This window comes from Drosophila hydei, unplaced genomic scaffold (assembly GCF_003285905.1).
Source record: "Drosophila hydei strain 15085-1641.00,03,60 unplaced genomic scaffold, DhydRS2 tig00000361-arrow-arrow-pilon, whole genome shotgun sequence".
NCBI classification, from domain to species: domain Eukaryota; kingdom Metazoa; phylum Arthropoda; class Insecta; order Diptera; family Drosophilidae; genus Drosophila; species Drosophila hydei.
This window is the reverse complement of record NW_022045717.1, coordinates 500,409-525,561: the sequence shown is the minus strand read 5'-3', so window position 1 is coordinate 525,561 and position 25,153 is coordinate 500,409. Positions and strand designations below refer to the sequence as shown.

The 25,153-nt window shown below is 45.6% G+C and overlaps 5 protein-coding genes across 8 annotated transcripts; 3 read left to right on the top strand and 2 right to left on the bottom strand.

Annotated features, from left to right (window-relative positions):
* Positions 1 to 770: 770 nt before the first annotated feature.
* Positions 771 to 6,991, top strand: LOC111604052 (serine/threonine-protein kinase par-1). The gene is made up of 8 exons (XM_023321911.2): positions 771 to 1,068; positions 1,445 to 2,200; positions 2,264 to 2,327; positions 2,388 to 2,674; positions 2,735 to 3,895; positions 3,963 to 4,217; positions 4,521 to 4,627; positions 4,703 to 6,991. The coding sequence occupies exons 2-8, from the start codon at positions 1,631 to 1,633 to the stop codon at positions 6,381 to 6,383; spliced, it is 4,125 nt and encodes a 1,374-aa protein (XP_023177679.2). The 5' UTR covers positions 771 to 1,068; positions 1,445 to 1,630; the 3' UTR covers positions 6,384 to 6,991.
* A 75-nt stretch (positions 6,992 to 7,066) lies between these two features.
* LOC111604048 (G-protein coupled receptor moody) lies at positions 7,067 to 10,679 on the bottom strand. The gene is made up of 4 exons (XM_023321905.2): positions 10,006 to 10,679; positions 9,254 to 9,907; positions 8,131 to 8,654; positions 7,067 to 7,267 (listed from the first exon to the last, which is right to left on the bottom strand). Exons 1-3 carry the CDS (start codon positions 10,533 to 10,535, stop codon positions 8,231 to 8,233), a joined length of 1,608 nt encoding a protein of 535 aa, XP_023177673.2. The 5' UTR covers positions 10,536 to 10,679; the 3' UTR covers positions 7,067 to 7,267; positions 8,131 to 8,230.
* A 2,766-nt stretch (positions 10,680 to 13,445) lies between these two features.
* Positions 13,446 to 17,060, bottom strand: LOC111604063 (dentin sialophosphoprotein-like). 3 transcript variants are annotated; one of them, XM_023321931.2, is made up of 3 exons: positions 16,356 to 17,060; positions 14,553 to 16,301; positions 13,447 to 14,457 (listed from the first exon to the last, which is right to left on the bottom strand). In XM_023321931.2, the coding sequence occupies exons 1-2, from the start codon at positions 16,908 to 16,910 to the stop codon at positions 14,586 to 14,588; spliced, it is 2,271 nt and encodes a 756-aa protein (XP_023177699.2). In that variant the 5' UTR covers positions 16,911 to 17,060; the 3' UTR covers positions 13,447 to 14,457; positions 14,553 to 14,585. The 3 variants fall into 3 exon arrangements, with proteins under 3 accessions (XP_023177698.2, XP_023177699.2, XP_023177697.2); XM_023321930.2 differs by having other exon boundaries at positions 13,446 to 14,457; positions 14,564 to 17,060; XM_023321929.2 differs by having other exon boundaries at positions 14,553 to 17,060.
* Positions 17,061 to 17,966: 906 nt separating this feature from the next.
* On the top strand, positions 17,967 to 23,792 carry LOC111604051 (G-protein coupled receptor moody). 2 transcript variants are annotated; one of them, XM_023321909.2, is made up of 5 exons: positions 17,967 to 18,888; positions 20,473 to 20,595; positions 21,098 to 21,238; positions 21,311 to 22,272; positions 22,350 to 23,792. In XM_023321909.2, exons 2-5 carry the CDS (start codon positions 20,486 to 20,488, stop codon positions 23,045 to 23,047), a joined length of 1,911 nt encoding a protein of 636 aa, XP_023177677.2. In that variant the 5' UTR covers positions 17,967 to 18,888; positions 20,473 to 20,485; the 3' UTR covers positions 23,048 to 23,792. The 2 variants fall into 2 exon arrangements, with proteins under 2 accessions (XP_023177677.2, XP_030079990.1); XM_030224130.1 differs by lacking the exon at positions 17,967 to 18,888 and adding an exon at positions 20,132 to 20,293.
* Positions 23,793 to 24,494: 702 nt separating this feature from the next.
* On the top strand, positions 24,495 to 25,107 carry LOC111604067 (E3 ubiquitin-protein ligase RNF128). The gene is made up of 2 exons (XM_023321936.2): positions 24,495 to 24,744; positions 24,806 to 25,107. The coding sequence occupies exons 1-2, from the start codon at positions 24,587 to 24,589 to the stop codon at positions 25,101 to 25,103; spliced, it is 456 nt and encodes a 151-aa protein (XP_023177704.1). The 5' UTR covers positions 24,495 to 24,586; the 3' UTR covers positions 25,104 to 25,107.
* The last annotated feature ends 46 nt before the right edge of the window (positions 25,108 to 25,153 follow it).

Sequence of the window (25,153 nt, the reverse complement as noted above, 5' to 3'; positions counted from 1 at the left end):
TAATTTAGAAACATCTCACGAATATGCCCTATATAAACTGCTGCATTATAAAGTTCAATCAATATTGTGTTAGATTGAAAAGCTGGACTCTGTCTAGACTCGGTTCAAGAATCAAAGGTGCTCAACGATTCTTCTACATATTCAAATACATATATGCTTACATGCATACACACACATACACACATTTATATATATATATATATATATTTATATATATATTGCTGTCTAATATTTGTTGTATTATTTAATATTCCGTTTGCCCCATATTTTATAATCTGTTGAAAGCATATTAAAATATATTTTATTCATTATATATCCACGTTCATTTTATGATATTTATGGATTAGTTATAACATAGCCGATTCAGCTCTGGCAGTAGATCGTACGTAAGCTAATCTAATTGGATGTTACGAAGTGGAAGATATGATGTGCTATGAAGCACAGTCATAATTTAATAGAAATCTATATCTGCTTCTACATAGGGTCGTACAGTTCTGATCTATATTGCTTCTAGTCTATTGATTGGGCAGATGAATTATTTATAATAATCGATATGTAGGCGCCATGATTCAAATATACCCCTTACACACACACACACACACACACACACACATGTACACCCAGTTTGGGGTCGAATCAGGCGCAGGCGCTCTGAGGCGCCACAGAGTGGGCCCCACTGGGTTGCCAATCGTAGCAGCGGCCGCATTGCAAAAGTTTGGCAACCCTTAAAAGCACGCTTGTGTTTTTTTTCCCTTTGGCTTTTTGGCTGTGCTGGCCGCTCTGCACTTTCTGGGGTCAGATCGACGGCAGAATCGCGTTGCCTTGTTGTGTCGCTGGTCGTTGGTCGTCGGTCGTCGGTCGTTGGCAACGTCTCCGTCTTGGATTAAGTGTTTGCCGGAAGGGTGCTGCAAGGGAGGGCGCAGGCAGCAACTGGACAAATTGCAAAAGCGAATGACAAAGAAAAGGAAAAGAAAACAGACAAATAACGGAACGGCACTTTAAGGATAAAAACTTACAAAAAAAAAAAAACCAAAAAAAAACAATTTACGAACTCGTTAGAAACTAACGGTAATTTGTGTACTCATTAGATCTGTGTGCCTGTGTCGCTCTCTCTACGTGTATGTGTGTGTGAGTGTGTGCGTAATCTATGTGTATCTGTAGGAGCTACACGTGAGAAGGCGGCGTTTAGCCAAGGCGAGAGAGACTTGTGCGACGCGCGGCGAGTGGCTTATTGATTTTTCTATGCTGCAAACGAAAACACACGCGCACACACACACGCACACACACGCACACACACACGCATGCATTTTCGCTCACACACACATGCATGCGCGCTGGGCCTGTGTGCGTGTGAGCTAATCTCTTATCAGAGTATTGAAATTTGTGAACTTGTTTTCGTTTCAATTATTATTTGCTTCTTCCATTTGTTGTTGTCTATCGGCAGCGTGCGCTGCAATGGAGGAGCGTGCGTTGAGGCGTCTGTAGGGGCGGGGCGCCAGTGCCGTTAGTCGAGAGTCGAGAGTCAGAGTCAGAGCCAGTTGCATGCGCCGGGAGCATGTGCAGCAGCAGCTGCAGCTGCAACGTTTCACTGCTTGCCTAGCCCAGCGCAGCCCGTCGCCGAAGCCGGAAAATGAGCGCATGCGAGATGGCCAAGGATACGAAGGAGTCGGCGGCAGCGACTGTTCCAGCGGCCGCCACCAAGCAGGAGGAGCCAGCGGCGCCGCCGCCGCCGCCGCCCGATCCACCCAAGGCCAATGGACACGAGCATGAGCCAGAGCTGGAACAGAAGCCGTCTAAGCCAGGCACCCAAGCGAATGGTAAGGAGCAGGAGACATGTGATTCGGAGCTGAATGCCGACGCGGATGTGGATGCGGTGGCAACACCCTCCTCCATGGATGTGCTGGCCAGCTGCAAGGATGTGCTCTTAGCACAGAAGCTCTTTGCCAGCGGCGGCAGCGGCCCCAAGGAGCTGCTCAAGCTAAAGGAGCCAATGCGTGTGGGCTTCTACGACATAGAGCGCACCATTGGCAAGGGTAACTTTGCTGTGGTGAAGCTGGCCCGGCATCGCATCACCAAAAACGAGGTTGCCATCAAGATCATTGACAAATCGCAGCTGGATCATACGAATCTGCAGAAGGTCTATCGCGAGGTGGAAATCATGAAGAAGCTCAAGCATCCGCATATCATCAAATTGTACCAGGTGAGTGCACAGATCTGGCTCCAGCTGCAGCGACTGGCTGGCTAATCCTCTCTAGCATTGCAGGTGATGGAAACGAAAAACATGATTTACATTGTCTCCGAGTACGCCAGCCAGGGCGAGATCTTTGGTAAGCCAGATGCGTGAGCCCAAATGCTAGCAATCCGAACGCTTGCTTCCTCCGTTCCAGATTATATAGCCAAGTATGGACGCATGTCCGAGTCGGCGGCACGCTTCAAGTTCTGGCAGATCATCTCCGCCGTGGAGTATTGCCACAAGAAGGGCATCGTGCACCGGGACCTCAAGGCAGAGAATCTGCTGCTCGACTTTAGCATGAACATTAAAATAGCGGACTTTGGCTTCTCCAATCACTTCAAGCCCGGCGAGCTGCTCGCCACCTGGTGCGGATCACCGCCCTATGCCGCGCCAGAAGTATTCGAGGGCAAGCAATATACCGGACCCGAAATCGATATTTGGGTGGGTTACGCCCGTGCCTATACATATAACTGCTTTAGCTAATCCTTATGTCTCCTGCAGTCCCTGGGCGTGGTGCTCTATGTGCTGGTGTGTGGGGCGCTGCCCTTTGATGGATCCACGCTGCAGAGCCTGCGGGATCGCGTGCTATCGGGCCGCTTTCGCATACCCTTCTTCATGAGCTCGGAGTGCGAGCATCTGATACGTCGCATGCTGGTCCTGGAGCCGACGCGTCGCTATACCATTGAGCAGATCAAGCGGCATCGCTGGATGTGTCCCGAGATGCTGGAGCATGCGCTGATTGCCAAATACAATTTGAATATGGAGCGGCAGGCGGTGCTGGAGCCGAGCGAGGACATACTCCGGATCATGTCCGAGTACGTCGGCATCGGGCCGGACAAGACGCGCGCCAGCCTCAAGAAGAATACCTACGATCATGTGGCAGCCATCTATCTGCTGTTGCAGGACCGCGTCTCACACAAGAAGGAGCAGGCGAAGCCCAACGAATCAAGCAGCCGCCTGCTCTACAAGAGCAAGCAGTCACTGATGCTCGATCAGTTGCCCACGCAGCAGCAGCAGCAGCAACAGTTGCTGCAACTGCATCAGCAACAGCAGCAGCAGCAGCAGCAGCAACAACAGCAGCAGCAGCAGCAACAGCTGCAACAGCAGCAGCAAAGAAAGACAATATCCACCGCGATCCTGGCCAAGGATCCGACACACAAAAGACTTAGTCGCCATCAGACTGTCCTGATGAGCGAGCGACCCACTGCCGATCCCTACTATGCGGTCAAGCAGCAGGCCCACATCCTCGCCCATGCGAACGCCCACGCCCACGTCCATGGCCACGCCCACGCCCACGCCCGTTACCTGAACGGCGATGAGGGCGCGGGCCTGGTCATGCCCACTAGATATACCCCGTTGCCTGCACCGGGCAGCGCTCGCATCAGCCATCAAAGCCTCAGCTCGGCTCGCAGCACGGCCGGAAGCCAGCGACCGGTCGGCATCTCGCTGAGCATCGACAATAACAGCAGCGGACACCCGCTGCCATCGCTAGCTAATCTGAGGTGTCGCGAGCTGCTGCTCAATGCCAGCCAACAGCTGGAGCAGGGGCATCCTCTGGGTCATTTGCCATCGCCATCGCCGGCGCCCAAGCAGCTGCACCAGACCATTAGCGAGTACATCATCAAGCAGAGCACCGAGGACTGTCGTCAGCTGCTGCAGCAGGTGCGTCCCGCAATCTAAATAAAACCGATCTTCCATGACATCCACTCACATCTTCAATCTCTTGCAGTCCACGGCTGTTGCCGAAACGAAGAAGGAGGAGGAGGAGCAGCAGCAGCAACAGCAACAGCAACTGCCAACATCGGCGATGGAACATTCGAGCGCTGCCACGCCCACTGCCGAGCATAATAAGACAATAAAAGTCATGTCAAGTTCGAATAGCTTCGATTCCACCGCCAATCTCAACCAGAGCTTTCGCTACAAAATGTCCGCCGAGGCTAACCGACTTTTCCAGACCCTCCAGGAGAGTCCACTGCCAATTGAGGTGCGTACGCGTTCAAGCATCTGGGTTACCCCTCTCTACCTACCTAGCCTTTCCCCTTGCCCCTAGTCAGTCTCTGCTACCGACTGATCCTACCCGAAGGCCAGTTCAAGTAGCATCAATTTCAGCCGCAGTAGGATGCATAGCATAGCCCCTTCATGATCTCTTCGCCCTTTCCTAGTGACCACCAGTGACATCATCCCACTTCAATCACCTTGTGCCCACCTTCATTCACTGTCCAAGTTCAAGCTTGGGAAATTTCTTCTAAGCACGTCCTCATTTCGGCTAACTCTTCTATCGCTACAGAAACCCAAGCGCAAGGCTGCAAATACAATTAGCAATGGGAATGGCAGCGAGGCGGTCCGAGCTGCGGAGGAAAGCGAAGGAAACGAGCCCAAGCCCAATGGAGACGGGTGAGTGAGATTTTCCGCCCAAGGATTCGCTTGTGCGGCACAGTCGAATCTAATCGGGCGTCGTTGTTGTTGTAGCCGTGAGAAAAAGACTTTTGAGAAGAAGGTGCTTGCCCAGGGCAGCTCCAGCACGGACGAGGGCTGCGACACGGATCAGGGCAACGAGCTGGCCGCTAAGGAGGGCTCCCAGTCGTCCACGGATCTGACCAGCGTCCAGGCGAACACGCGCACCCGCTCCTATGCCAGCAGCAGTAGCTCCAGCGGCGTCTTGGCCGGCAGCTACTCGAAGAGTCTCAGCCAGAACCTGAGTCGCGGCTCCTCGAAGAGCAACTGCAGCGCCTACGAGAGTCTGGACTTCGTGTTGCCCTCCGTGCCGGACATAGCCGGCAGTCTGCCCTCCTGCATGAGCAACTCAATGCTGGCCGCTGCCGCAGCCGCTGCGGCCGCTGTCTCCAGTGAGCACTCGTCGGAGCGCTCACTGTACAGCAGCCACAACTCGTGCATCCATATGCCCAGCGCGGTCAATTTGCTGGTAACGCCAACGCCAACGCCAACGCCAACGCCACCGCCGCAGCCGGCGCCGCCGCCCTTTGCGGACAAGCGTTCGCCCATCCATTTCCGTGAGGGCCGCCGCGCCAGCGACGGCCTGGTGGCCCAAGGCCTACTCAGCTCCAGCTCACTGCTGGGCGCCAGTCGCGTCTATGGCAGCTATCGTTACGAGCAGGCCAAGCGCCACGGCTGGCTAGAGATACAGCAGCTGCAGCAGGAGGCGGCTGTCTATGCGCCCAGCCACGCCCATCTGCATGCCCATGGCCACGGCCACGGCCATGGTCATGGCCACCTGGGTCTGGAGGAGCTGAGTCTGGCTAATTGTCAATTGTCACATGGTCAATTCTATGCGATGCCCATCAAGCCGCACCACACGCTGCACCACCTGCAGCCGCAGCATCACCAGCAGCTGTCCTATGCGCCGCTGCCTCTGGCGCCGCCGCCGCCGCCGCTGCACCTGGATGCCAGCAGCGAGCTGTTCGCCTCGCATGGACACGGCTGCTATCAGCCGCCGCCGCCACCGGCGCCGGGCGTCTACCCACATCCGCATCAGCATCAACATCAGCATCTGGCCATGTCGCCAATGCAGAAGCCGCCGCTGCAACAGCAGCTGCTGCAGCATCGCCTGCTCCAGCAGAAACGTCAGCTCTTTCAAAAGCAATACGCTCTGGAGGCGCAGCTGGCTGGACGCCATCAGCATCAGCATCAGCATCATCATCACCATCATAACCATGGCCATGTCCACTACAATCATAGTCTGGTGCATGCAGCACCGCCGCCGCCGCCGCCGCCAGCGCCCGCCCCCGAGCACCATCTGGCCGAGGACCTGTACGAGCTGGCCATGCTGGATCGGCCGCGCAGCGGACCGCCGCGTCTGCAGCACTCGCTGACCATGCCGGGCGCACACGCCTTTAGCCAAATGAATCTGAAGACCTCCTACATTAGCCAGTCGGAGTCTGTGCCCACAGCTGGGCCCGTGGCGTCCAGCTCGGCGCCGCCGCCGTCCACGACGCCGCCAGCAACACCGCCCCAGGCGCTGCTCAACAGCCACGTGGTGCACGGACACGAGTCCGACTATCATGTGCGGGCGCCAACAGCCGCATCGGCGCCGCCGGTGCTCAGCCTGTTCACGCCCAGCTGGCAGACATTGGTCAAGCCGCTCAGCGAGAGTCCCATACTGGAGATATCCGAGCATCTGGAGTCGGTCTGAGCCGAAGGGCCAAACCTTTCGCAATCGCAATCGCAAACGCAATTACAAAAACTTCAAATCTAAATATAATAATAATAATTTTATTCATATACATGCATACAATACTATATATAGTATATATATATACAGCATATATATATAATATACGATACTATTATACGATAAATGTTATATACACCCACACATTTATAGGCTTATACATTACAGTGAGAAAGAGAGAGAGAGAGAGAGAGAGAGGGAGAGTGAGTGATCGACAGAGTAAAAAGTCAAAGGTTCGATCCGTGAGTTCCATTTGGCAGTTGAAATTTCGAAACGATTTATCGTTAGCGTTATCGTTCGGCGATAAGTATTACCAGAATATTGGATCATTTAGTTGTGTTACTAGCCTTAAGTAGTCCACGTTTCGTACACACACACTCTGGCATATACAATATGTATATTGATAATAATTATGTATTAAGCTACACCACATATTCTGGTATTATCTGGAACTTTATTCGAAATTCTCAAAAACCGATGTAAACCGGAAGAAAACAACGCAAAACTACATATATCAATTATTCGAAGCATTTATTGATGACATAGGATATACATAATAGAAATATATATACCGTACATACATATATATATGCATATATATATGCCATACATATATATATATATATATAGATGTATTGGTACAATAATTAGCGGCAAGCAAATAAATAAACATCGATTGTTCTTAAACATGGAATTCAAAATGTCAACCAGATATTAAAAAGTCATTTGGTATAAAATACAATACACTTTTTATCGATTACATGCTCCGACTTATCGACTTATCGATTCATGTTTGGTGGCAGGAGTCGGGAATGGGGGAACTGGAACTGGAACTGGAACTGGAACTAGAAACGGAATATATATAGTCAAGTTAGACACATTTTCATATCTCTATTCATATTATTGCTATATATATTTATGAACAAAAATAATATGATAATAAATGATCGAGTTAGTGATATTTAACCTATCTACAGATAGGTATCATCCAATTTGATATATCTAACGCCATTCCTAATATTGAGATGGGATATATTCGGATCTATGATACATATATAATATATGATATATGATATATGATATGATATATGATATATGACATATGACACATGATATGATATATGATATATGATATATGATATATGATATATGATATATGATATATGATATAGGATATATGATATATGATATATGATATATGATATATGATATATGATATATGATATATGATATATGATATATGATATATGATATATGATATATGATATATGATATATGATATATGATATATGATATATGATATATGATATAGGATATGATATATGATATATGATATATGATATATGATATATGACATATGACACATGATATGATATATGATATATGATATATGAGATATGATATATGATATAGGATATGATATATGATATATGATATATGATATATGATATATGATATATGATATATGATATATGATATATGATATATGATATATGATATATGATATATGATATATGATATATGATATATGATATATGATATATGATATATGATATATGATATATGATATATGATATATGATATATGATATATGATATATGATATATGATATATGATATATGATATATGATATAGGATATATGATATATGATATATGATATATGATATATGATATATGCTATACGATACGTGATGATGTCGGTCATACCTTTACTGGAAAACCTTTTCTATCTGGCGATTGGCTCTAGGTTACTTCATAGATGGTTGGGACGGAACTCGTCTGCGGCTCCACTTTCGATCGACACGGATCACGTTTTGAGCGCCCGATTCGACTCGAGATGCTTCTTCAGGGCTCGCTGCTGCTGCTGCTGCTGCTCGGATTGATGGCAGCGCAGCAGGTTCCAGTAGGCGCGCCTATACTCGGAGCTCATCAGCACATAGATCAGGGGATTGATGCAGGTGGTCAGATAGATCAGCAGATAGCCCATTATGTTGAAGATGTGCACATCGTTGGCACTCTTCCAGATCTTGGCCACTGTTATCGGCAGATAGCAGATGACGAACCACACGAATATCACCAAAATCATCTTCAGCAAGCGACGATCCTTCGCGCTCATCCGGCCCGGATATATGGACGAGGCATTCGATGTGTTACCCATCGAGACATAGTGCGATTTTCGTGGGCTAAAACGCGTAAAGGAGGTGCGCAGCGATGTGGTGATTGGGTTCTTTCTGCCAAGTCATATGTCCAGACAGAGAGATGGGTAGGGAGAGAGGTGAGAGAGAGAGAGAGAGAGAGAGATATTTTTATTGTTGTTTAGATCATATACTCTAACTCCCATATGTTTATCCGATATATCTATAAGTTACCCTTAAAGCCTATCTAAAAACCTTCTGTAAAAAGTTTACATAGGCAAATGGAAAGACCCTACATCTGGCGCAGTTTTCTGCTGAACCAGAAACCTGAACCATTCCATTAGTTGCGTTTGCCTCTCTTTTTTCAGCGGTAATTTACAGCCTGGTTGTAAGTAAGTGTTTAACTTAATTGTAAAACAAATGCATTTTTTATCAACTTTAAGATTCATTTCACTGCAGTTAATTCCCAGGAATCACAATTGAAATTTACAACCCGGTTGTAAATGTTATTCCACGATATGCCAGCAGGTGAATCTTTAATATGTTATAGCTCCATATATAATAGATAAGCAAAAACTTCTACTTCTACTTCTTCTTCTTCTTCTTCCTCCCTCGTTTTTGTGTAACCCCTTCATGAATTGGAATTTGACAGCTGGTTGTAAACACAAAGTAGATGTTAAAGACTTGCCACTTACGAATTGCGACTCTGTTCCAGCTGTGTCAGCGATCTATTGATGTTGGCATCGCCTGCTGCTGGGGCCGCAGCTGGAGCTGATCCTGGCAGGGAGTGCTTATTGTTGGTAAGGCTGTTGTCCTGCAGCACGACGTTCGCATCGATGGGCGTCTCCTGCTTGACGCTGTACGAGATGGGAAAACTCTCCGAGGAGGCGTTGTCATCGATGTAGGCCAAATACTCGCTGACCACAAACGGATGCACTTGGCCAGAGTCCTCGTCCGAGCTGGGTTTGCGGTCCTTGTCCAGTTCTGTGGGCTTATCCTTGCCCTTGGGCTTGCCCTTATCCTTGGCCTTGTCGGCGGGCGGCGTTTGAATGGGCGGCGTGATGGCCACCTCGACACTCTTGGCGCTCGCCCGCATCGCCGCCTGACGGACGAGAATAAAGATGCGCGCATAGCAGATGACAATGCAGACGCAGGGCAGCATGAAGGCGGCTATGAAGAGAAACTCCTTGGGCGAGCGATCGTACTTGTCGTGCAGTATCGAGCAGGAGCCAATGCTCGTGTCCAGCCCGAAGCGACCCCAAACCCCGCGCCACGTCGGTATCATAATCGAGAACGTGACCAGCCAGGTGCCCGCCACCATGAGCGCCAAGTAGCGTCGCTGATAGATGCTGTACAAGAAGTGGGAATGGAAGGAGATGCAGCGGCAGCAGCAGCAGCCGTCGTTAGCTGGGATTGGATAACGACTCCAGTCGAGCGGGACACTTACCGGGGATACTGCCGCGGATGGGCAATGATTATATACCGATTGATCGTGATCAGCGAGACGGAGAGCAGTGAGACGGCCAGAAGACCATAGCGCAGCATCGGGAATAGTCGGCAGAGCAAGTCGCTGTGGGTCCAGGCGCGCTCCTTGAACGTCGACGCGGCCAGCGGCAGATTGAAGCAGCCAAAGAGCAGATCCGAGCAGGATAAGTTTATGATGAAGATCGCCGTCGAGTTGCGTGTCTGTCTGCCCCGCGATAGCGCCACAATGGTCAGCAGATTGCCGGGCACGCCCACAATGATAAACACAATGCAGGCGATCCAGGCGAAGGTCAGCAGCTCATCCGAGTAGCCCTCGAACAGTTCGTTCTCCAGCACGCTGGTTCGATTGGCGGACAACGCCTTGCGAGTCAGGCCCGATCCCGATCCCGATCCGGAACCGGAACCCGAGCCCAGTCCCAGTCCTAGACCCAAGCCTACTGGCTGACTACTGCCGAGCAGCTCGGACTGACCATTCCACTGGTGGTGCATCATGCTTCAATGTTAACCGTTAACCAGAGCCAACTTAACTGTGGCTCCGACTGCTAGGTGGTGCGGCCGGGTTTAGCGGGGTAAATATATAAAATACATATATGACTAGCTATACATACATATATGTATATGTATGTGTGTGTATGTGTGTGTGTGTGTGTGTGTGTGTGTGTGTGTGGGAGTGCGCGCGTCTGTATGCAGCCAAGGAATGCGGCGTTTAAAACTATGACGCGATCGTTCCTGCGCCGATTTTTGTACTAAACTAAATTCTATACATCGACACTAGCCCAAATAGCAAAGCATCCAGCAAAGAAATTAACAAACACAACAACAACAGCAACAATGAATTGTGTTCCATGCGCTGCATAGGGCATACACGACTGCCAAATGCCCTGCCCTGCTAAGCATAGCTCTTTGAAGTCAGCAGAAGTCCTTACCGTCAGCTCAATGAATCCCTAAGTTCTGTGACTATATCAATAAATAATATTTATATATAATAAATAATATTTTTATATAATAAATAATAAAATAATATTTATATATATTTAAAGTATTATTTTATATTATTACTAAAATCAAAGATTTCTATTTTTATTAATTTATTTTATTTTATATTTTGCTACTCTCGACATGCCCTTCACATGCCCTAGCTTCCTCGTTCTTTGGGCTCCATTTGGTCAGAGCATGCCAAATTACAGGGTATTTTTGGTACGCTCCAATACCAACAGTTGCGAGCGGGAAAACAACAACAAATTTTATTGTATACAACAATTGACTTCATCATCGGGTAATTTGAAATGAGCGGAGCGCTTTGTTTACATTGTTCTTATATTTTGGCCTTTTCTACAAAAACTTTTGTTGCCTTTCGCATTGTTTCTTTTTCGATATTTCCAACTAGAGCATACACAGACCAGGGCTGCACCAGCTCCGCCTACTATACTCAAAAAATAAAAAATAAAAAACCAATATGAACACGAAACTCTTTAGGTTTTCCTCTCACCATTTCCAAATAGAACTTTTTCCCCCCACCCAAGTTCGGACAAACATCTCGACATCGAGTTGTTGCCACCACCTACGACCGCTATCAACACAAAGAGCATAAATTTCGTCGGTATTTATACACACTCTGCTTATAGGGTATTCCGAGTGGAGCAGCATCGCCGGACCAGAGGCTGGAATAAAAGCGTATATAGGTTAAAGATATCAGCTCATATAAAACATATAGCATCTGAAATTGGACACGATTCTGTAGCTAAATACAGATATGTATAAGTATATAGAAATCTTATATATATAAATAATAAATGTCTATAAATAGTAATAATAAATCATGATTGCCCTTTTATGAAGTTCCTTGCTCCACTGAATACTCGAAACCAAAATTATGGTCATATATTGGGTCTATATGGGCAGTATTGGGTATATATTCCAGATACATTTGATAGAGTTGAATGGAACCTAGGCACATGGCATATAAGTGTCGCTATAGGTACATCAAGTAGTGCTCTATAACCACTTTAAAGAGTATCAACTAAAATTACAGGGTATTCAGGCTATAAGCACTATACGATATGACGCTCTTAAGCTATATAGAGTAACTCTGCACACTATGTATTATACTGCATATATGTATGGGAGTACAGAGCTGCTATACACATAACCAAATCTAACGATTGACTAGGCCAATTTTCTAGCTAACTGCACCCCAAGCATGACCCCCAGCCGCTGCTCCTCTACTAATTCCCTAGCGCACCCACTCGATTTGATTTTTGGAAACTGCTAACACTGGATACACACATGTATATATAAATATATATGTTATATATATATATATATATATATATATATAAATATATGCATATATATATATATATATATATATGACACATATATATCTATGTGTTTGTTAGATAATGGTCTCTTCTCGCGTCATCTTAATTAATTAATGTAGCAAACAAAAAGAAATAGTCACGGAGCTGGAGGAGCAGCAGGCACAGGCGGGGGCTTGGCAAAGGGGCGTTGGCTGGGTGCGAGCACATTAGGGGCCACCGGCCTCCGGGTTCATTGAGTAGAGCGCATTGAATGGGCCAGCGGCAAAGGGGCTGAGGCAGTGCCTACGGCTAATGGGTATGGGACTGAGAATGAGAATGAGAGTGAGAGTGAGAGTGTGCCTCAGCCAGCGTGTGTGTGCGAGTGTGTGTGTGTGTGTGTGTACTTTATAGAAAACAACTGAGTCAAATGAAAAACTCTTTGGCAACAATTGAAAATTGACCGACTACGCCCCGTGGCTTCGTCTCCTCTTTGCCATAACTCGAATGTGTGAAATGTTTGCTTTTATGCAGGCGCACACACACACACATATGTATATATACATATATATATAGATATATTTAAGTATATAAAGCCAACTGACCGCTAATCAGATGCAAACAGAAACCCACAGAAATGATTTGAACTCAATGCAACTAGAGGACAGCTCAAAGATAGAGAGAGAGAGAAACATGTACATACACACTCTCCACTCTTCACTCTTCACTCTTCACTCTCTACTCTCCCTCTCTTCTCTCTTTCGATATAGTTACTCCCGATATTTATAAGCGATCGTGTTCTTCGCGCAATCAAACGTGTCTGCTCGAGTTGTGTAAACATTTCTAAAGTATGAAGTCGAAGCCGAAGCTGAACGTCGGAAACTTGGTCCCTCCTTCCCGTGTTTATGTGCCCTTTGCCTCTATCGCTTATCAATAGCAATTCAAGCAATGCGTGTAATTCCCGGTACTTCAGACAGTCACAGTACAGTGAACGCTCAGTTTAGTAAACTAACATTCAAATGTGCTCCCTGCTGGTGTTTGCATTAAGACTTCAAGAAACAGGCTCGAATATCAAAATAAATATATTTCAAAATCTATTGTAGAGCTGAAATGTCCATTAAAGTAGTTAAAGCAGTCAGATCTAGATCCATATATGTATAGTTAACCTCTAAGGTTTTGGCAATCGGGCAAGTAGATAGTTATTTTCACAGTTCCATTCGGATTCTGCTGGGCATTGTGTTCCATCAGTTCCACTTGTGGGTTCTATAATCTACACCAGCATACGGTTCACCAGACTTTCAATATATTCCTCTAGGCCATCACTGTAGTGGGTTATGCGCCTCACTTTGAGTCGCAACGACTCGGAGCTGCATCCGGAGCGACCGGGCTGAGAAATTCAATGCCGGAGGCCAGCTACACACCTCGCATCTCTGAGCTGTCTATGACTCAACATCAGGTTTTGCTCTTTCCCATCTTATGTCGGCTGCTCGTAATATCGGGATGTGCGCTTACAGAATATGACAGCTGCTCATGTGAGACTATTCCGTGTATGTCTCTCCGTATACTATATCAGCTGAGTCTGAAGCATGACTAATAGATAAATGTAGAGCAGCCAGTGATCAGCAAGTGGCATATATGAAGATCGGTTGAACCCAATGTGAAACATCGGAAATCAGGCACTTGTAGCTCTAAGCCCATGCAAAAATGTGATGTGAAAATAGTTACTGAAAGCAGACATCAAAGTATATTGGTTGGAGGATCTGAGACGCCTGACAAGATCAATGGAGTAGGTGCAATTTGAGTCTTGAGGATTGTCATAATAGTTAAGAATGCGGATGCGGATGCGGATAAAAATGCTGTAAAATTCGATATAAATTTAAGTTGAATCATATAGGGCATTATGCGATTAATGTGGCAATGAACCGGATGGTTCGATAAAAAAGAAAGCTGAGTGGCGAATGGTATTGAACAGGTGGGCTTATGGTAAGATCCAGATGTTAAATGAGATCTTGAAACACTTGGGTGTACGATGGAGCTCCGGATTGAATCGATCAATATATTATTTTCTATTTTGCTTTATCAGCGGCATTGATTTGTCTTCAAATAGTTGGGGAGATCTGCAAAGGAAATTAAGTGTTCTAAATGAGCTTGTAATTTGGAATCTTATATGTATAATAGGATCATTAGCTTGTTTACAATCTACTTCACTAACCCATTACACACCCTTCTGTTCGACTTCCGCACTCTACATGAGATCTGCTTCAGCATCATAAACAATCTTTAATGAGTTTCTTAATGTTTCGATATTTTCTTGAATAAAACTAGTTTCCATCGGTTCATCGGATACACTGCAGTCCATTCCTTCATCCAAATCGTCTTCGACCTCTTCGATATCAAAAGACATGTTTTCGATTGACTCTGAGTCATGCGACCCAGTGTTCTGGGTGTCCTTTAAAAGCTCATCAGAGGAAGCAGATAGTGGCAGATCCAGGTATTCTAAGAGCTCAGAGTCTTCAAAGTCTTTTGAGTCATGCCCGTCATGCCCGTCATGCGATTGTCGCATAGTTCCGCTCTGATTATGCTCGCTCAAGCTCCAATCGACCCAGTTGCCATCCTCCTGATTAAGATGCTTCGATTTGGGAACATTTTCAGAACGATCCGATATTTTTAATAAATTCTCAAATTGCATATGCAACATACTATCACTTTCACAGTTACTATCTAATTTCGTCTCTTGTGAGATATCTTCAGAGAGCCCGCTGCAGTTGTCCTCAGCTCTAAAACGTGGGTTAGGACATTCAATGAAACATAAACCATCTTCGAAGTCGTCATCCTCAATCAAATCTTGCATCTGCAAGAACGTTTCAGAATAGTACGAGTGTGGTCTCGTACGCCTCGAATAAGACGGTAAGTTCCATGCGGATCCACATGGAATTTCTTGAATCCCGAAAGGATTCCCTTCTTGGACAGCACCTAAGTTTGACAAGCTTTCATCAATAACTTCGCTAGGCGATTCAAGTGGATCATCTTCGCTTAGGGTTTCCACTTCAATTCCAGTTTCGCTGGTGGTTCTATAATTATCTGAAGATGTGTCGGAGCTGTCTGCGAGTGAGTAAAAGTTTTCGGACATATCGGTTTCTTCAAAGTCTTTGAATTCTTGTAAGCTCGAATGCCCATCCGAAGAGTCTGAAAAGGATATATTACTTATGGACTGATCTTGTTCTATGTTATATTGAAATGAACTCTCCGAGTGTTCTTCAGATTCGCTAATGCTATCATTTCGCTTCGTATCCTCATTTATCCAAGCGCCATCGCCCTGCCCATTTTCTTCAACACACAAGTGTCCCTCGGCATCATCAGCATACACATGCCCCGCAAGCAGAGTCCTTTCGGTGCTCTCGACGTTTGAAGACATTTCAGAGTAGTCTTCGGTAGAGACACAATAATCGGAGTCTGTCGGTCGTACAGTCCCTAGAAGCTTGCGAACTTCTTTGATGTTTATATAGAGATCTGAGCTATCCGATAGCTCTTCCTCTAACAGATTTTTCTTAGATAAAATAATCATTTTGCTCGATACAGTTAGAGTCCCTTCACTTTGCTCGATACTAAGAGCTATTCTTGGTTCTTTTTTTGCTTCTCTAGCTAACGACCGTTGAGCGTTTGACTTGTGTTCAGATTCGGTGCGACTTTCCCTTTCCAAGTCGGATGACCGACGGTTTGCACCTGATTTGTTATCGAAATGTGGAGTCTTAATAAGCCATTGGCGATATTCTTGAATTTTGGACCTGTCAGATGTTCTCGAAGATGGATAAGCCGTAGGACTGACATCAGATGGGCTTTCGGAACTCTCGACATTCAACTGGACATCTTCACTAGGGTCGGCAGGAAACGCTTCCAGCTGGTTTTCCCCAAAGCGCTGAAGCAATGATTTTAGCAATGTCATGGCTTCCAGGTGACTTATCTGTGGCAATATGCGTATAATCTCCCGAACGCACAACACATCGATTTTATTTACCAGATTTACTGCAGATCTCACAATGCCGCACAGCATATAGATGGCCATCGCAACTACCCCGATGCCCAAGGCGATCAAATAGGCAATCCAAAGCAAGTGGCTGGCAGCAATAATATTGATCCAGGTAACACGATTCTTTCCATTGTAAGTTCTCTCATAGCGCAGATAGACAGACTTGGGATTATCGTAGGCCACCAATTTCAGGGATTTGCTAAGATTCACCCAGAAGATCGGCAGACTTTGCTTGTTATTCTCTGTATTAGGTAACTCTCCTTTTTTCCATTGCCATTTATATTTAGTCTTACCCATGCCAATATACTCATCCCCATCTTCTGCGTTTACACCATCCTCAAAAGGATCGCCATACTTCTGCATTGGACGCTTATGCAGAAAGCTCGAATCAAGGACTGAGTTGTAGGGCGGTTTAAATACCTCGGGGATAGCGATACGAATGTAATACTGAGATCCTTCCAGTCTTAGCCATATATGCACGAACGGATTCTTAAAGGCGGCAAAGAACCACAGAAGATAAGAGGTTAAAGCTAACCAATCCATTTCATACGTGGACCGAGAATATTATTGAAAATTGACTTGCTTTTATAGTTAGCTGATTTAAGAAAACTGAATGGCAATGCCTCAAACAAGGCCAAATGCTTTAATTTTTTTGTGTTGTCAAAGCAAACTGGAATTTAAAACCTCACACCAGGCTACTCAGGATCTGAAAATCAACAAAAAAAAAACAGTGTAGCTTTGACAGTTCACAAAGCAAACTAAAGCATTTGCTAGGTGGCAACGCTCAATCAACGGCAATTCAATAATACTTAATGCACTGGAAAGTTCGCCAATTTATTTAATTCATTTATTTGGAATTTTCTCATATTTGTCGTGTGTTGAGCCATACCAACCGAAATTGTTTCTGCCTCTTTACCTTTGACAAAATGAAGCAAATGTTTGCATTTCCTTGCAAAGCAACATGGCGGCAGCAATTATAGTGGACAGAAATACTATCTAATAAAGCCATTCACACAAATTCACACACATGTATTATGCAATTTTTTTGTGAGAATGCGATTTAAATAGAGCTTACATAAACGTCTCTTATAATATTAAGCATGAATAACTCTTTAGAAAGAGTATTAAACAAAATTCAGATTCAGAGAAAAGGAACCTTTAGAATCCGATTAGTTTTGACAGTCTTCATTTTGAATAAAATATTTGATGATGTTTGGATGTTTGAAGAGTATTCAATGAAATGACAGAGCTATAAAATATATGTTTACATATGTATGAATGTGATCCACTGTGCTATAGTTGCATCTGTATTTGGTGATGGAATTGCTGAAACTGTCATTTACTTCGCGTTGTGCGTATCGCTTATCTATAACAAGAAACAAAAACAATATACAAACAAATAAACACACACATACACACCCATGCATGCCTGCAATATCTAACGCGATCGCCAATCGCATATGTATGTCTCTGCCGCCCTCTGGTCTACCGACTGATAAATATATAGAATAACAACAACAGCAGCAATTGCGAGAGAGCATACTGTCAATGCGACCGAACCGAAAGAGTGAGCGAGCGCGTAAAGTGGGAGAGAGTGTCATATGTTAGCTGGTGTGAGAGTATGTGCGTATGTGCGCTTGCTTGTAGAACGAAATTGTCAACGGCCAGCAGCGAATATCAATTGACAGCAGCGGCGACGGCGACGACGACGACTGAGCTGCCGCCCCAAAAGCGGGCACTCGATAATGTGCAGTCGATGTAGACGAACGCAGAATAAGCGCGCGCGCAGTCGAACTCCATTTAGCCGTTACAGTTAATTTGCTTTCGTGCGTTTTGTTTTGATCGCGCTCTTCCCTTAGTTGGCTGTTATTCCCGTTGTTGTGGGTTTTCTGGTTGTTGTTGATAACGTGACAAATGCGTTTGCGGTGTGGTTTGCTGTGCCGCATGCTTGCAACATTTCTACCTGCGTCTTCGAAAGTCTGCAAAATGCTTGAATCCCAAATGTATTAGTCATGACTGTGAGCGAGCATTGCGGCATTTTTGAATCATCCAAACGAGGCCCCGCGCTCACTCCCTCGCGCAGCATTCGTGAATAAGCCATTGCCAGCAGAGAACGTGAATCGTAAACTGTTTACATTGCTCAGCTCAACTGAAGTCAACTTCGGCTCAGTTCAGCTCAGTTCAGTTCACTTGCACAAAGTTCGGCTCAGTTATTACTCATAAGCACCTTGCTTTGCCTGGACTTGACTTGGCTCTGACTCTGGCTCTGACTTGAAGTCGCATCAGCAAAAATTACCTCTCTGAGTCTTTCTCGCGCGCTCTCTCTCTCTCTATCGGCCAGCTGCGATTACGTGAAATAATAATAGAAAAACAAACATAACAGCAAAGTGCTGCCTGATAAGCGTCTAATTCGTGATTTGTGAATTGTGTGCAATCCAGTGATCGGATCGTGAATGTCAGCACAGCTGGGGGAGCAGTCTAATAGTGATTACCAATCGCATGTGCCACACCAGTAAACCAGGTGAGTTCTATATGCTGATAAGATAAATATATACCACAGACACATAACAAGTACGTACATAAATGTACCTAGAACTGGGCAGCCTCAGCGCTAAACGATCGTGAGCTGTCAGACATTGCGTATACGTAACTTTTGTTTTGTGTGATCTAACGATGTTCAAAACATTCAATTGTAAAATAAATGACTCGCCTCCTCTAGTATATAATGAGAGGTTGAATATTACGTATACGCACTGTGTTCTTTGTATGGCTGCCTGTCGATCAAATGCTGTAAGAATAGCACATACTAGAGAGCTAATGATCGAGTAACTTGTTATCCAAAGCTATTTTCCTGCAATTCCGCATTCCCAGTTCTGAGAAAAATATGGTAATGTGATAAGCACTTCAGATTCCTGTACAGATATGCGTAATCCTCAGCTCATATATGAAAACAAACATCATTTGTTTATTGGATTCTTAATACTAATATATACAACCCACATTTCCCATAAATAAACTCAACTAAATACATTTATAGCCTTATATTAATATGTACTTGTCAGAGAAAGACTTCGATATCTGGAGGGGGTTCAGAAGTGATGTTCCATATCGATAGTATAGCATCTGTCCTAATGGGCTTAAGACTCAGAAGTTTTTCTTTTTGGAAACTTACATATACTAATGAAAGACTTGATAAGGCATTACAAATGTATTTGGAAGATAATTAGGAAGGGCGTAAGATTTTTGGAAAGCTATGAAAAGCTGTCATAGAAAACTGTTTAGTTTTAGATCGATCAATCAATCGGTGCGAAAGTAAACAGATAGACGGTTTGGATTTGGCTATATGTGACTAGGTTCCAAGACTTAAGTGTATCCACGAACGGTTAGCCGCACCGATCTATTACTAAAGTAAATATTTATATCATACAACTGGGCGTCAGCTACTCAGAAATATAGAAACATGAAAAGTGTTCCGGTATTTCAGTACACAATGTCACGCAAACACACGCACACAGACACAGATGTGTGTATATAGTATATAGTATATATATATATATATAAATATATATTTCTATATGAAGCACACTCAATTAATTAAGGTTCGGCGTTGATCTTTGCACCCGCAGCTAAAGAGATGTTGCCTGCACGATGTCTGTTGGGCCGCTGAGTGTGCGCTGTGACCTCTTTAAATTATTTAATTGACACTAATTTATTGTAGTCCAAAGGAACAGCAAGCTAGCAGAAACAAAACTCGCCAGCTCGTCAGCTCGTCTCGACACCAAAGCCCCGCCCGACTTGCAGCAAAGTCGAGCTGCCCGTTGAGAGCTCCCATTTCTCAGTTGCCAGTTGGCAGTGCTCGGCTGTCGATCGTTTGTTTGTTTCTTCCTACCTTCTGCTTTCCATTGCTTGCTTTGGGCGACTCCTGAGTGAGTATTTAGTACACAAGTACTGATTAGGGCACTGCTGATCAGGTAGAGCTGCTAAGCATTGTTGAAGCCTGCCTCAAGCTGAAAACTGTAAACTCATTTATTGCTGTGCTGTGCTGTGCTGTCTTCATTATCTTTCGCTCTTTCTCGTTCTGTTTCTGTTTATGTGAACTTCTTAGCTTATCTGGCATTATGAGTGACGACACAACTCCGAGTCTGGGCTATGGCGATGGCGATGGCGATGGTGGGCTGCCTGCCTCAGTGGCACCGACGATCGGACTGGATGCTGTGGATGAAAGTGGGTAGGTTGCCCTCGACCCTATCAGCTGCCAGCCGCGCTGGTTAATTATAGCGCAGTGTGAAAGGTCCGATAACCGATCGTTAATATTACGTGGCCCATTGCAAGTGCCGCTCCACAAACACACTCAATGGCAGCAGAGGATCGGCTGGGATCGCGACTGATCGAGTGTGTGAGAGAATCAACAACAATGCTTGTCGTCTCTGGGCCAACGGAAGCAACTGCAGATATCATATGCGGCTCAGGCCTAGAGGTCGACACGATCAGTTCAAGGATCAGCGCTGCGATCGCCTCGGAAATCAGCTCAATTACAACCAACTATGGATGCTTACAACTTATGTTCTTGAGCACTTGCAATCGCTGTTGACATTTGTGATCGATGATCGACGATCGGTGATCGGTGATCGCGACATTTCTTATCAAAATCGCGAACTCTTTAAGGATCAGCGCCTTGTCTAGCAATTAATCTAGAAATCTGTGAAACTAATTATCTCATACACTTGCAGCTTCTCGCAATCGCTCTTGACCTTTGCGGCGATCATGACCTTTCTCATCATGATCGTCGGCATCTGTGGCAATTTTCTGACCGTTGTCGCGCTGCTCAAGTGCCCCAAAGTGCGCAACGTGGCTGCCGCCTTCATTATCAGGTAGGTCGATACAAAGTTGATGCCAATGCCATGCTGATCGGCTTGCTTATACCCTGTAATTTGCTTTCCCAGCCTGTGCATAGCTGATCTGCTGTTCTGCGCATTAGTACTGCCCTTCCAGGGCCTGCGCTTTGTGCAGGGCGGCTGGCGTTACGGCAAGATCCTTTGCCGTGTCATCCCGTTCATACAGTACGGCAACATTGGCGTCTCGCTGCTGTGCATCGCCATGATCACGATCAATCGGTATGTGATGATCACGCATCACAGCTGCTATGCGCGCATCTACAAGCGCCATTGGATCGCCGTCATGATCGCCGCCTGCTGGCTGGTCTCCTATGGCATGCAGTTGCCCACGCTGCTCGGCGCCTGGGGACGCTTTGGCTACGACACGCGGCTCCAGACGTGCTCGATCATGAGCGATGCGCATGGGCATAGCAGCAAGACGACGCTGTTCATAACGGCCTTTGTGATACCCTGTCTGGTGATCATAGCGTGCTACGCCAAAATCTTTTGGGTGGTGCACAAGTCCGAGCAGCGCATGAAGCGACATGCGAACAAGCAGAACTCCATACCGAACAATTTGAGAGCGGTCAACCAGCCCGATAACCAGCCCGCATCGCAAACTGTGGCGGGCAGTCGCGTCTCCACGGACAGCAGCAGCTGCTCCACGGATGTGCCCGAGGCAGTGGCCGCAGCTGGGGGCAAGCAGCCCACCACGCGGGTCAAGGACCAGCGCGAGGTGCGCGCCAAGCGCAACGAGTGGCGCATTACCAAAATGGTGTTGGCCATCTTTTTGTCCTTTGTCGTCTGCTACTTGCCAATCACAATTGTCAAGGTGGCCGACAAGGACGTCGAGCATCCGAGTCTGCACATCTTCAGCTACATCATGCTCTATCTGTCCGCCTGCATCAATCCGATCATCTACGTGATCATGAACAAGCAGTACCGTAAGGCCTACAAGACGGTTGTCCTCTGCCAGCCGGCGCGCCTCCTTCTACCCTTCGGCAAATCGAATGGGGCGAATAGTGCTGCAGGTACGTACCGGGTGGATCCGAATTGGATTAATGCATGCGAACCACATCCGCTAAGTCACGGTCACAATTTGTTTTAGAGAAATGGAAAGACACCGGATTGAGCAACAACCACAGTCGCACCCTTGTGTCCCAGATGTCCGCCGGCGCAGCAGCGGCGGCAGCGGCGTCGCCAACGGCAGCGGCGTCCGCACCGACATCCGATTGCCCGTCCTTGCCGGCAACCAAATCGGGGCAGTCACTGGAGCTTCTCTCCCGCTGTCCCGATCTGATAAGCCGCTCGAATTTGCCGCCGTTGGCTACGCCGCCAGCCCCGCCGCCGCCATCGGTAACGCTCGCAGCCAACAGCAGCACCAACAGCAACAGCAGCAGCAGCAGCATCAGCAGCCGGCTGCCGCCCAAGAAGAGCAATCACTCCTACATCAACAACGGCTTCAACAGCAGCGGGGGGAACAGCAGCCTGAGCAGCGGCGTTTACCGACCCGCAGCTGGCTCGCTGGGGGCTCCCTTGGGGCATCGTCGCATCACCATGGTGGGGGACGACATCATACTGGAGGAGGAGGAGCTGCCCGCAACGGAACTGCCCGGTCCGACGACGGTGGCCAGCAAAGTAACCAAATCGCCCATCTACATGAACATCGACAGTCCGAAGAGAAACCAATCTTATAGCGGCAATGCGACAGTCAAGGATGATGCGCTGCAGCAGGCGTCGATCCAGGTCCCGGTCCAGGACGATGCTAGCAAAGTGCCGGCAAAGTCTCCAACTCCAAAAGACTAACGAAATGCTTTAATTCCAAATATCGTAACTGTTACATTCCCCTCTTACACGTGCGCTATGTATTTAGCGTATATCGTATAGCATATATCGTACACTCAATAACGATTGCGGCATGCTTGTCTATGATATCGTAAATTGTATTCTGTTCTCACTATATCGTATGCGGCACCTTATTCATGGTGTAGTGAGTGCTCCATATGCTTCACGATATAGGCAAATGTGTCTCGTAAATTATACATTAAGTGATTCATGGCGATTACGATATGTGTATGTCGTAAGCGGTATAGAGATTACTAAGTATTGCAGATGGTTTGATTCTTGTATTTAAATGCAAGTATCGTAAATAGTACTCAAGATGATACTTCGTTTGCTGAATATCGTAAACGGTACACACACGCACACACACGTACATATATCGTAATCGTAGCCTAGATATTTATCGTTTGTCCGCTCTTAGTATTAACCATTAAACTAAGCTCTATTTATATACACATATATCCATCGATCAATACCGTTAGCGATCAAATCCCTCCATCCGTTAAGCATACACAAATCGTACGGCTCATGGTCCGTTTTTCAAAACATTTATTTCGAATTTCTTATAAAGCACTTTAAAATTGGAATATATTGAACTTTACCTTCGTGCGCTGTTAACATCACACTGTTAAGGCTATGTTCGATGTCGGGCAACTAACGACTTGGCGAACGTTATCAACTATCGCTTATTTCCACTTATAATATATATAAATAATTTTTTTTTACTATTTTTTTTCTACAATCATCTTGACCTTGACTTGGGGCCCATGGGCCTCATTCGATTAGTCTTAGTTTGTCATAAACCATTCCATGTATGTAGTTATATATATATATATCTATATATATATATATATACACACTTTTTTGTAGATCTACCTAGACATATATATATATTTGTACCTATATTATTCAACATATTTTTTTTTATATATTTAATAGATTTTGTTTATATGCGCTGCACTTTAAGCAATCGAAAATATAAAAATGCCCATGCAAACACAAGAAGAATTCTATGCATCAAACACATATTTTAATCAATTGGCAAATACTAATCTGCTTGACGCTTATATAGATAGGGGGGGGGAGAGAGAGAGAGATAGAGAAAATGAGCTGTCGCGTCTATGTATGTGCCAGGCACGATCAATGCATGAGCGCTACGTTCGACACTGAGAGAAATCAGCAGCAACTTAAATACATTCCGTACTCAACTTTGTGTGACAAATTTTGAGAGATTCGGAGCGAGCGCTGATATAATCTTTTGGCAAATAAATATTTACACTGAATTCGTCATATTATAGAGCTCATATACGTACAGAATATTCCCTTAACTGTAAGTTAACTGGCAAAGTTGTTGCTTGTCCCACTGTCCACACTATACGAAGCTCAGTTACACAGTCAGATTTGGCAAGCGCAGCGGGTGGGCAGCTGGAAGCTGATAAGCCAACTGCAACTGGCTTCTAGGCAATGTTGCTGCTGTGCTCTAGGCAGTAAGTCATTACTAGAATGAGTGCCAGCAGCAGCAACAGCAGCAGCAGCAGTCGCAGGAGCAGCAATGTCAGCTGTACGATTTGTTCGGAGCGGTATAAAGCGGCAGATAAAATCTATGGCGGCAGCTGTGGACATGTGTTCCACTGGCAGTGCCTGCAGCGCTGGTGGGAGGAGTAAGTTCAGCATACTTGGACGGAAACTATAAACAAAGATTAATCGATTTCCATTGGATAGATCAAACAGTTGCCCCGTTTGTCGCAGCAGTGGCCAGGAGTTCTTTCAGCTTTATTTAAGCTTTGAGGACTCGGAACAGAGCCATAGTCAAATCCAAAGCCGAAGCCAAAATCAAAGCCAAAGCCAGAATTCGGGAGCGGGACAAAGGAATGCTCAAGATGACTTAACCCAAGACTTTCAAAATCTACTTTATGAATCGGATTTGTTCCGTGAGGAGATCGAATTTTTGAACACACAAATTTCGTTTTTAATGGTCAAATTGGCGCTAAGTAGTGATAGTAACAGTGACTCAGAATAAACAAAAAAAAACAATATAAATATTAATATACATATATGCATATATATATA